This window comes from Spermophilus citellus (assembly GCF_964194105.1).
Source record: "Spermophilus citellus genome assembly, chromosome: 3".
Classification (NCBI taxonomy): Eukaryota; Metazoa; Chordata; class Mammalia; order Rodentia; family Sciuridae; genus Spermophilus; species Spermophilus citellus.
In genome coordinates, this window is record NC_138184.1 from 208671996 (window position 1) to 208684331 (window position 12336).

The 12336-nt window shown below is 50.6% G+C and overlaps 1 protein-coding gene across 1 annotated transcript; it reads left to right on the plus strand.

The window, feature by feature from the left end:
• Positions 1 to 5530: 5530 nt before the first annotated feature.
• On the plus strand, positions 5531 to 11577 carry CPA1 (carboxypeptidase A1; the record flags this gene model as incomplete). Its single annotated transcript, XM_081287765.1, has 10 exons — positions 5531 to 5595; positions 6054 to 6135; positions 6488 to 6721; positions 6948 to 7049; positions 7559 to 7660; positions 7840 to 7950; positions 8337 to 8427; positions 8876 to 9075; positions 9520 to 9604; positions 11390 to 11577. The coding sequence occupies 10 exons, from the start codon at positions 5531 to 5533 to the stop codon at positions 11575 to 11577; spliced, it is 1260 nt and encodes a 419-aa protein (XP_081143891.1).
• Positions 11578 to 12336: the final 759 nt, after the last annotated feature.

Genomic DNA, 12336 nt, shown 5'->3' on the forward strand with positions numbered 1-12336 from the left:
TGCAAACATCCTAGAGTGTATTTATACAAACCTAGGTGACTTTTACACACAGACACTACTGCGTGTGTGTGTGTGTGTGAGTGTGTGTGTGTGTGAGCATGCATGCGCAGTAGCCTATCAACTCCTAGGGCAGTAATGAACACAACAAGAGATTAAGTCAGGCACAAAAGAAAATGATGCAATCCAGAGATTCAGGAACAGCTGCTCCTGGTATAAAAGTCACACTGTTTTACAGTAAACTTTTTTTTTAAAAGTAGGAGTATGTTCTAAAATAATAATCAGAAGTAGAGTGTAGTAAATACAGAAACCAGTAGCACAGTCATTGACTGTCTTGATCAGTATTATTACTCCACATAATTGTCTGTGCTCTACTTGTACAGGTCTGGCAGCTGGTAGGTTTGTTACATCAGTGCAAACCCAGGAGCAATGCGGTATACCACAGCCACCTTACAATGGCTACATGTCACTAGGCAAAAGAAAAAATTTCAGCTCCATTATAATCTTATGGGACCCCTGTCATTGGTGGTTGGCCTCAACGTCACTGTGCAGCACATTTCTTGTATTTTGACAGGTTGCAAGATGGCTGCTCTACCGTCATCGTAAGACTAAATTCCAGGCAGGAAGAGCAAGGGGGAGAACGCGAGCCAGCTGACTGGGCTGGTCCACAGACTTCGATGTATATGTTATTGGTTGAACTGTGTCATGTGGCCACACCCAGCTCCAAGGGAGGCTGAGAAATTGCTGTACAGCTGGGCAAATTGCTGCCCCCAAATAAAAGTGGGCCATTGTTAAGGAGGAAGGGGAGAACAGATGTTGGGAAGGCAGTCAACAGAGCCTGCGACATCTTTTCTGAGGGGCAGGAAGAATCTGAAGGGCCTCTTGCTGGAGGTAATCATGAAGCCATAGAACTTTCCAGATGTTGTAGACCAATCCTCTAATTTTGCAGTTATAAAGATTGGGGCTTCTGGTTAATGAAATTTGCACAAGGCCCATGTGACTGTAATGGCTGAGAGAAGAGTAGAGCCAGGTTCATGCCCAGTTCCGGCTCATTGCTGCTTCCCCCAGGACTGAGAGGCCACACAGTAGCCTGTATGTTATCTCCTCTGCAAACCAAAGGAGATAATAATGCCTGGGAGTTTAAGTGTATGAAACTAAACCTCAAGACTTAGGCATGTAAGAGTTAGAAAAATTATGGAAGAATTTTTCTATGTTTTGTAAAACCTGAAATTTTTTTTTAAAATTAAGTATATAATGCTAAATAGGAGCTCAGTTTTTCTACATTCTGTATGGTGTTTTTTTTTCCTCCCAACAACCACTCTTTTTAGGTATGTTTTTTCATCCTTTTCACTGGTAAAATTTATGAGCATTTATTTAAAAGAAAAAAAACATTGGAAAATCTGAAGAGAGAAAGAGCGATTATACATATGGAAACCCATAAAGAACCACAGCGAATGTGCTGCGGTTATTGCTTTCTTAAGAAAACAAACCAACCAGGCAGTTTGGAATGTGAGAGTCCTGTGTGAGGCCAGCCAGCGGCAGAGGCCGAGGGTGATGGGCCAATGGCCGCCATCCAAGAGGCCAGTGAGGTGCCATCCACTTCCCCCATCCTCCTCCATCTCCCCTCTGATCACTTCAGATAGACACTGGGCCAGAAAGAAAATGACTTTACAAAAAAAAAAAAAAATTTTTTTAAATGTAAAATTCTTCTTTAGAAAAACAAGAAGGCCCAGGCAGTCAGCTGGTACAGGCTGTGAGAGAATCCAGGGAACGTGGGTGCGTAAGTGCTTCAGAGCTGGTCAGTAGACTGACATGATGCGTAGGAGGGAGTAAGAGGCCTGCTGCAGACCAGGGCAGGAGGTCAGCCAAGGGCAGGCCCAATGGGATGGATCTGTGGAACATGTTACCGTTCCCAAGGATTGTCCCATCTGAGAACCTCGAAGGCTGATCTGGCTGCCTGGATTTGTCCTTCCAACCTCCTCAGAGGAACACTGCTTGTCACTTTGTTGATGTCTGAGAGCCAGGCCTAGCTGCTGCCCTTTCCAGACACAGTCATGAGTGTGTTGGGACGGAGGCTGGGGTGGGCTCTGCCAACTGTTCCCCGGCAACAAGTCCATTTCCTGGCCTGCAGCTGTGGGTTCTACTGACTGTCTCCACTTGATGTGGGCTGCTGATGTGGCAGCTAGGCTGCCAGCCTCCTCTGCCTTGTCCCCAAGAGTGGCCTGCCTTCCATCTCAAGCTTGGGGGCAAAAAATGTTCTTCTTGGTGTTTTGAAGACAACTCTAGCCTGTTTGGTCTTCCAAGTTTCTTCCCTGAGTATTTGGAACATTCCCTGGAAATAATAACATGCTTGCAAATCCATTCCATTTGGCTCGCCCGTGGGTATCCTCTTGCCCTGGGGTCTGCATCGGCCTCTTGCTCTCTCCTAACCACCTTCGCCAAGCTATGTGGCTCTCCTTCCACTTCCCTTCCCCTTCAGCGCTCCTCCCCCAATTCCCCAAACCATAGCTAAGACACCATGGGGGAGCATTTTATAAACTTATCCTTGGGATGAAGAAAGAAAATACATTACAAGAAAAAAAAAAGAACCACTTAAGTTGGACACTGGATATCTCTGGTGTTAGAATTGGTGTTTCCTGTCCTTTCATGGGTTAATCCCAATAGGTCTTTGCCTTTCTTGACCTTCTGTTGGCTCCAACATTGCCTAGTGCTCCTCCCCACAGGATGCTCCCAACTCTCCTCTCAGGCTCAGCAGAAGCACCCTCCCTATTTGTCCTTGTACATGGTGGCTTGTCCTGGCTTAGCTCCTCTCTGCTGCAGGCCTCCATTCTGAGATCTGGGCTTTCTCTTGACATTTACTGAAAACCTGTCCAGCTGTGACACTGCATGATTTTCTAGGACATTTGATTTTTTTTTTTTCCTGCAAAACAAATCAAATTTTATCCAGCCCTTGCCAGTGACTTCCTCCTGAGTATAGATCGCAGCCTGGTGGTTTCTTTCTGGGTCATGAGCCTTGATGCTCTGCCTGTCCCCCAGCTTTGGGCCTAAGGGTCCCCAACTTTGCCCTTGCTTTGGACCAACATGAAACAATCCATGGCATGGGCAGGCAGAGCTGTGGCCTCACCCCTCAGCTACATTCTAGAATTTAGTCTTTAGCAAGAGATAACTTGTAGTTTCCTGAGGTGCTCTGGAGGGACCCAGGCTTAGCTTCCCCCTGAGTCTGTCCCCGACTAGTATGCTGCCAGCCTCCTATCCAGTAATTTCAGTTTATAGCATTGAACTCATCTTTTCCCGCTTCATATACATTGTATGATTTGGGGGCATCTTTGATGGCTGGTTGGAGGCAGAATGAGGCACTCTATTTTTGTGTGTGGTACTAGGTATGGACCCCACTGAGCCACATCCCCAACCCTTTTTATTTTGAGACAGGGTCTCACTAATTGCCCAGGCTAACCTCAAACTTGAGATCCTTTCCTAGTGTGAAATAGAAAAAACGCTTGAGGTCACAGTACTGCCGGATGAGGGACAACCCTGAGCAATGGGTAGGACTAGGCTCCTGGCCTGAGGAAGTTTACAGTCTCCTTAAGGAGACAAGAATAACACCCCAGAAACAAAGAAGGAGAAATAAATGTGAATTCTGCGTTCAAGTATCAGTTCCCCTTTCCCTCCCTCCCATTGGGATCCAGGTCAAAGGCTACCCCTTGATGAACCCTCTCCTTGACAGCCCACAATGTATCTCTGAGCCCTCATGAACCTTTTCATATAGCATCACAGAAAATGTGCAGTTAGGGTCTCTTGTAGTGAGGACAGCAGCCCCAGTGAGTCCCTGGAGGTCTAAGTCTGTGTCGTCGCCAGCTTCCAGAGACCAGCTTCTCAGAGTCTGACTCCTACAGGAGCACTGTGGCCAGGAGTGGGGCTGGGAAGTCCCTTTCAATGGCCTAGACCCCAGAGGGGATGTGCCCTGTACAGGGCTGCACAAAACCAGGAAGGCATGGAGCCAAGCAGATGCAGGAGCTGGATGAGGCAGGGGACCCCAACTCTATTCTAAGAACAGAACTGGTACTCAGGGGTGTGGGAGAAAGAGACACCTCACACAAGGCCCCAGTTAGCCGGTTCCTTCTGCTCTGCTAGACCCTGAGCTCCCCAAGGTCAAGGCGGTCTGACTGGGCATTGCGGCAGGGTGGAGCTCAATGGCTGGGCCAGAAGGTGAACGAACAAAGGGGTGGTCCTTCCAAGAAGGAGCAGATTTGGCTTGCCTGTGAGTATCCTCTCGCCCTGGGTCTGCAGTCGACTTCTTGCTCTCTCCTAACCAGCTTCACCAAGCTCATCCAAGAAGGAGCAGACTGGGGAGAAAGGCGGCAGAGGAAGCCTCACGGGGCAGTGAGCCCTGCCTGGGTCTGGAGCTCAGGCAGGGCAAGTGCAGCGCGGGGAACTTCAAGTCTGCTGAGGGGATATCCAAGTTTATGGTCTTCCTAGGCTCCAGACAGAGTTGCGTGCATAAACAATGGGCCACCGAGCCTTGGCCTAGCAGGGCTGACCGAGAAGCGGGTGTGGTGAGGAGGCCGAGGGAACAGATTGAAACCAGAAAGGACCTCCTGTGCCGTCATTACCGGCCAAGCCCCTGATACAGAGCAGGGCCCCAGGTGGTGCTGGTGAACCCCTGGGGGCCCTGTGGATTAGGGTGGATTTGGGTTACACATCTCTGCAATGAGATCAGCAACCAGAGCCAAGCAAATTCCCTTGGTGAGTTCCCAGCTCTCCTGTCCACTGTGCGATCCCAGCATGGGTCTGGCCCAGCTCCCACAGCCCTTTCTATTCAGATTACCTCTGGTTCTAGTTTCTACCAAGGGCACCACAGACCCTGGGGACCCATGGTGGTGGGGTGGGGGGCAATGCTGGCTAGAACTGGGTTTCTGATTCAGTTGTTGCTGCTACAGTCTGACTCCTACAAGAGCACCTTGGCCAGGAGTGAGGCTGGGAAGTCCCTTTCAATGGCCTAGACCCCAGAGGGGATGTACCCTGCACAGGGCTGCATAAAACCAGGAAGGCAAGTAGCTGAGCAGATGCAGGAGCTGGATGAGGTAGGGGACCCCAACTCTATTCTAAGAACAGAGCTGGTACTCAGGGGTATGGGAGAAGGAGACACCTCACATAAGGCCCCAGTTTGTGTCGCCTCTGGAAGTCCTGGCCCCTTTTCCACTGGACCCTAAGCAAATTGGACCACAGCCCAGCTGCAGGTGCCTGGGCCTGTGGGCCACAGGTGAGTCCCAGCTGGGAGACCTCAGGCCCAGCTGATCCTCATGGCCAAGGGCGGGCCTGACTTATCTTTCCAGCTGCCCCATTCCCTACCACTTTATCATATCAGGGAGGGTGAGAAGGTGCCAGAGCTTGGAACCCCCACCCCCCCTTCCTGTGAGACCTGGTCCAGGTGCAAGAGGAGCACAGCCCTCGGGCACAGCCAGGAGAACGCTGCCCTGGGTTTAAAAGGCCCAGATCTCAGTGTCAACCTCAGTCTGACCTTTACGGCTGCAGCATGAGGGGGCTGCTGGTTTTGAGTGTGCTGCTGGGAACTGTCTTTGGCAATGAGGACTTTGTGGGGTAGGAGTGTGGAGAGGAGGAGGACGAGAGCCCAGAGGGGAGACGGGGAGGACTCACCCTAGCCAGTGTCTGGAGGAGACAGACATGCAGGAACCAGCCAGAGAGCACGGCTGGCACCACCCTGGGGCGGCAGGCTGGCGGAGGTCCAGGTCTCTCAGGACAGTCTGAGCCTTGGAGATGAGGAGGAATTTGCAGTAGAGGAAGAGAGAGGAGGCCTGGCCAGCTTGGGAGAGAGAAAAATAATCTAAATAGATGGGGACAGCAATAAGTCTAGAATTTTCCAAGATGGGGAGAGCCTGGATTCCCATGGCAGAGACTTTGGTGCCTCTTCCTACTCCAGGCCAGAGGACCCAGGCCCACACTGGGGATCCCAGGCTGCCTCTTTCCTGCTCTGGGGAGTGTTGGCAGCCAGGGCAGGAACTGGCTGGGGTGCTCAGTTTTCCTCCCACTTTGCCCAGGCACCAGGTGCTCCGAATCTTTGCAGCTGACGAAGCCCAGGTGCAGAAGGTGAAGGAGCTGGAGGACCTGCAGCACCTGCAGGTCAGAGGCAGGGAGACCCAGAGACCCCACAGTACCTCCCAGGCCAGCTGGGCTCCCTACTCCCCGACTTTAGTCACTGGTACCTCCCAGAAAGAGTCACTGGACTGAATGGGCCCGGTTAGGAAGTGACTTCAATCCCGCAGTTTCAGATCTTGCTGCCCTGGAGCATCTAACAAAGTGCCAGAACCCCCTTTCCATTTCCTTATCTCTGCCCCTAACTCCCATGCTCTATCCCCCTCTATACTGAGGCTTCTGGCACCAACACCCTCTCCCAAGTTCGTCGTGTCCCAGGCTGCTCTCCTGGCTGATGTCTCTAGCCCACTCAAACAGTGCCGGCTTCTGTCCTCCCCAGCTGGACTTCTGGAAAGGCCCTACCTGGCCTGGCACGCCCATCGACATCCGAGTGCCCTTTCACAGTCTCCAGGCTGTCAAAATCTTCCTGGAGGCCCAGGACATCAGGTACGAGATCATGATCAAGGACCTGCAGTCACTGCTGGATGAGGAACAGGAGCAGATGTTCGCCTTCCGGGCCCAGGTCCAATCTACCGACACCTTTAACTATGCCACCTACCATACCCTGGAGGAGGTGAGGGCAGCCCTTTGGCCACTCCCCTCAGGCACCACTCTCTTCCTCACAGCGGGCAGAGTGTGGACCCGAGTCAGGGTCAACCTGGGTGTGGGAGGCACCTGCTCTGTCTATATGTGACTGGTGTGATCCAGGTCATGGCTCCATCACATTGCAGGACTGTTGAGGGAGGTGTCTGGGTACCCAGAAGCCACCAAGGTCCTTCTTCCCTTCTTTCCCATCTCAGATCTATAACTTCTTGGACCTGCTGGTGGCTGAGCACCCACAGCTTGTCAGCAAGATCCAGATTGGCAAAACCTATGAAGATCGACCCATTTATGTGCTGAAGGTAAAGGGTGCCCACATGTAGATGTTCTCGGGCACATGTAGATGTTCATGGCCCCCACCATGGGCATCTGTATATGGGCATGGGTCTCACACTGTTATACAGATTCCCTGTGTAGACATTTGGGAAGGTCTGAGCTTCCCGGCTGGCCTGGGTCTATTAGGTGTGTATATACAAGTACACACACAATTTAAACTTTTCGGTGACCCAAGTGTTTTCAACCAAGTGTCACAGTATGGAAAGTATTCTGGGTAGCACAGGCAAGAGTTTTGTTGGTGACCTCCCACAGAGAATTGTACAGAGCAGGGGCCTGCAGGTCAGGTTGAACCATATTGGCTCCAAGCTGGGGCTGGGGGCAGGAGGTCAAGCTCTGTGGGATCTCTGTTCAACCCACCTGAGGGGTGGTCCCACAAACAACCTGAGATACCAGAGAACAGGTGGCCTCTGGCCTGGGGGGATTTCCCTTTGGGGAATCCACCTTCCCCTTGCCCATTTCCCTGCCCCTTCCCTAGTTCAGCACTGGAGGGAACAACCGTCCTGCCATCTGGATTGACACAGGCATCCATTCCCGGGAGTGGGTCACTCAGGCCAGTGGAGTCTGGTTTGCAAAGAAGGTAGGACTGGGGAGGTGAGGAGAGCTCTCGCCTGGTGGGGACTGATACCAAGGCCCACAGAAACCCTGGCATCCCCTTTCCCTTCCAGAAGCAGTGACCCCAGAGGTGTTCATTGCTCAGCATGGCAGATGCCTGATTGGAGCACTCTGCCCTCTCCCTCTCTTGCCTCCTCCCACCAGATCACTCAAGACTATGGCCAGGACCCCGCTTTAACTAACATTCTTAATAACATGGACATCTTCCTGGAGATTGTTACCAACCCTGACGGTTTTGCTTTCACCCACAGCAAGGTACAATCTTTCTGTTCTCAAGGAAAGTGGGATGTACTCTGGCCTTAGCCCCACAAGCGACTCACGTGGGAGGGGTGAGCAGAACTGCCCTCCTGGACAGGATTCTCAGCCTGACACTATGGACATTTTGGTCAGGTGGTTCTTTGTTGTGGGGGGGGCCAACCTGTGCATCTCCTCCTACCCACTAGATACAGTAGCACCTCCCACTTCCCTCCAGTTGGAAAAACCCAGAGTATCTTCAGACACTGCAAAGTGATGGACAAAATTGTCCCCAGTTGAGACACACCACCCCAGACCTTGCTTCCCGGTCCTACTTTTATTTTTAACACAAATACAGTTTCTGATGCAGAGTACAGTGGGCTGGCTGATCCCTTTTCTTTCCTCAGAATCGCATGTGGCGCAAAACTCGATCCCTCACATCAAACTCCCTCTGTGTTGGTGTGGATCCCAACAGGAACTGGGACGCTGGCTTTGGGAGTAAGGCCCCGTGTGATTTAGGGGGCAGGCATGGGACCACCCAGAACAGCTTCTTACCCTCCTGGCTAGTTGCACAAGCAGTGAGGAAAAGGTAGCGGGTGGGGTGTTAGCCCTGTACCTGGGCTTTCAGAGTTGGAGGTCCTTGTCTGTAAAAGGAAGTTCCTTCTAGATGGAACTAAGGTTGAAAGTTCATCTCAGGGTTTTCTATCCTAACCTCAACTCTTTCCTGTCTCTGCCACATCACTAGAAGAACTGGCCTCAGTTTAGGCCAAACCTGGCTGGTAAGGGAAGCAGGTCCCCAGATTATAAGAAGGCTTTAGTCTTTCCTTAACGAGGGCCTGGATCCCACCTCTCCCAACTCCATATAAAGAACTGGGAACTGCGGAAGCCCTATAAGCCATACCACTTTGGTTAGAAAATGCCAGCTCTGCCCTCTGCCCTCCCACAGATGCTGGCTCCAGCAGCAATCCCTGCTCCGACCAGTACCGAGGCAAGTTCCCCAACTCAGAAGTGGAGGTCCAGTCCATTGTGAACTTCGTGAACCACCACGGGAACATCAAGGCCTTCATCTCCATCCACAGCTACTCCCAGCTCCTCCTTTACCCCTATGGCTACACATCAGAACCAGCCCCTGACAAGGAAGAGCTGGTAGGTGCTGCCTGTTTGCCCTTCAACCCAAGGGCAGCTTTGGGCAGGCCTGGGCTTTCACCCAACAGAGCTGCCTGATGGCTGAGAGCCAGTGTGCTCAGCACCCCTTCTTCCCTTGTACCCCCGATGATTTGGAAAGACCAGCTACTGGACTAGCCTTTCTTTCTTTCCAGGAAACTGAGGCACAGAGTGGTTGAGCAAGGGGCAGGGCTAGACTTTCAACTTGCAGCACTACACTCAGAGCTGCACTGTAACTAAAGGGAGGGGAAGGGACAGCCATCCATATTGTAGGAACAGAGGACCATGGCATTGTTGATCACCTGCGGGGCAGAACAGGCTCTGTGTTCTCTCCCATGGGCCCCCTTCTGCAGGTGTTGCTCTGGGACCACCCTGCCAGCTGGACTACTCTGTCCATGATAGTGGCCTTGCTTGTGTGTTTTACAGGATAAACTGGCCAAGTCTGCTGTGACAGCTCTGTCCTCTCTGTACGGGACCAAATTCAAGTATGGCAGCATCATCACAACAATCTGTAAGTGGCTGTACAATCTTTCTAGGTAGTCCCCAGACCAACATCAGCTGGCTCTTCCTGCCCAAGGGAGCATCCCTCATGGAAGGAAGCAGCCAAAGGCACCCGGACCAGGGAGCATGGGAGTGCACCCAGGTCCCTTATGCCTGACAACTTCTGGTTTGGTCATTTGGAGAAGTGCGCAGAACCTTTTTCTGGCATGAACTTGTCTTCTTTAACGCTTTCAATTGTGGGTTCCTTTGAGCACGCTTGTCATTTTAGCTTGTCAGGACTCATGCATGGATGGGGTGGAGAACTATGCTGGAACTCACAGATCCCCCAGGAAATTTAATTAAAGAAAACACTTATCCATCACCCTTTAATTAAGGAATATACTTGATCTTTTCCCCACTTGCTTATACTGTACATGCGATGCCCATGGGAGAAGCATTACTACACGGAAATGGAATTCAGTCAGCAAATGCTTAGTGAGCACCCATTCTGCACCAGGCCCTGTTTTGTGTGCTTGGGATATAACTATGAATAAAATAAGCAAAGATCAGAAAACGTATGCTCTAGGAGAGGAGACTGACAACCATCTTAAGTAAACAATTCAGGTTAGGCAAAAAAAATGCTGGGGAGAAAAACTGGCAACAGAGCTGGGTGAGGAGAATCGGGCAGCACAGTGTGGAGGTTAAAAACTGAGGGTTAGAGGCAAGTGGCTGGAGGCAGGTGGAATTTGGGTCAGTGTTGAAGGAAATGAGCAGGAAACCAAGAGGATATCTATCTAGGAAAGGGCCTTCCAGGCAGAAGAACTTTCTGGGTAAAGGCTTTACTATGTGTTCTGGCCTGGTGTGTTTTGGGAATAGCCAGGAAACTGAATTGGAGTACTGGAAGTCAGAAGTGGGGTACAGGGAACAGAGGGGTGGACTGCACACCCACCTCATGTACTTCCTGGCCCATGTGCCCAGGTTTTAGGGGGTGAGTGGATCACAGTCTTACCCGGGGATAACTTCATTTTTGATCCCAGACCTTCTTTAGAAACTGTTCGATCCTAAAGGAGTTTGTTGCATTTGATATCATCAAGTTAAATTCTTTTTTTTTTTTAAACTGAGGAGTAAACCCAGGGGTACTTAACCACTGAGTGACATCCCCAGCCTTTTATTTATATATATATTTTTATTTAGAGACAGGGTCTTGCTAAGTTGCTGAGGCTGGCTTTGAACTCGTGATCTTCCTGCCTGAGGCTCCCAAGCCACTGGGATTACAGGCATGCGCCATGATGCTCAGCAGTCAAGTTAAATTTTGATATGCAGCCTGCCTCTCTCTCCCCCAGCTCAATTTGAAAGTGGCTTCATTACCCACATTTCACTGCAAACCTGGAAAACTTTCTCCCTAAAAGACAGACCCAGGGCTTTCACTTTGACTCTGAATCTTTGCACTTTTACCTGCAGACCAGAGCCCCCAGAGAATTAAACCTCCTCTTCTAAATGGAGAATTCTGGTATATATATATAAAATTCTGTTATATTTCGAGGTGTCCCTGAGGTGACTATTGGATGGAGACACTTTTCAGACAGGCTTTTGCAACTGTGTTCCCCAATGAATGGGGCAACCAATGCTGGCCTCCTCTTTGGGCTTTTTGGGCTTAGGCCCAGCAGGAATTTCTTAGAAGCCAGGCTGCTTGTTCAACAGCAGACCTTGCTAGACACAGACTCTGCTTGGCATTGCACAAATCTTGGCATTGCACTGGCCTATGTAAATGTTTCCAAAATGACTGACCCTTCCTCTGTTTTCACTCTGGCCCCAGATCAAGCCAGTGGAAGCACTGTTGACTGGACCTACAACCAGGGCATCAAGTACTCCTTTACTTTCGAGCTCCGGGACAGTGGGCGCTATGGCTTCTTGCTGCCAGCCTCTCAGATTGTCCCTACGGCTCAGGAGACATGGCTGGCACTTATGACCATCATGGAATACACCCTGAATCACCCCTACTGAACTGGCCCTTTGGCACCCTTCTCCCTCCTCTCTGGCCCCATCCAAATAAAGTTTGAGAATACAAAGTGCAGAATCTTGGGGCTCGTATGTGGAGTGCATGGGGCACATCCACCTCTGAAAGTTGGGGCAGAAGTGATTTAGTTCCTGCAGACTTCACTGGAAACATGTGGGTGGTTAGACTAAAGGACCCCTAACTCTCCTGTATTCCAGGATCCTGTATCCAAGTGGTATCTATTTTAATTAGATCACCCTGAGCTCATCTCCTCAGGGGCGATTTGTGCATATCTTGGAAGCAGGCAGCTGCCACAACTGTGAAGCAAATGCCCAGAATCCCATGGTGACAAGGAATTCAGGGGTTGTAGCCATCGTCTACAAAAGCAGTAACCTGGAATGTGAGAGAGAATAATACTGGTGACTGCAGATGTTGCAGTCAAGTCAAACAGATTACTATAAAGCAAGATATGGCCTCCTACTCCTTAATTACATTGGAAGAAAATAATTGGGTGAAATGAAATCATTCACTGAAGATAAAGAATGAATTGCCAATCCAGGGACATTTTTATTAATTGTAATATAGCCCGAAGGTTCTGCCTTTAAGGGTAGAGGTGGTTAACTTTTCATTTGCAACATCTTTTTCAGCATCCCCTGCACACCACCTGTGCTCCCTCCAGTTCCCACCCCCTGCCTTTCTGTTCTCCTGCCCATATTCCCTACATGGCCTGAAGTTGGCATCCCTCCCTGGGCTTGGGAATCCTGAGG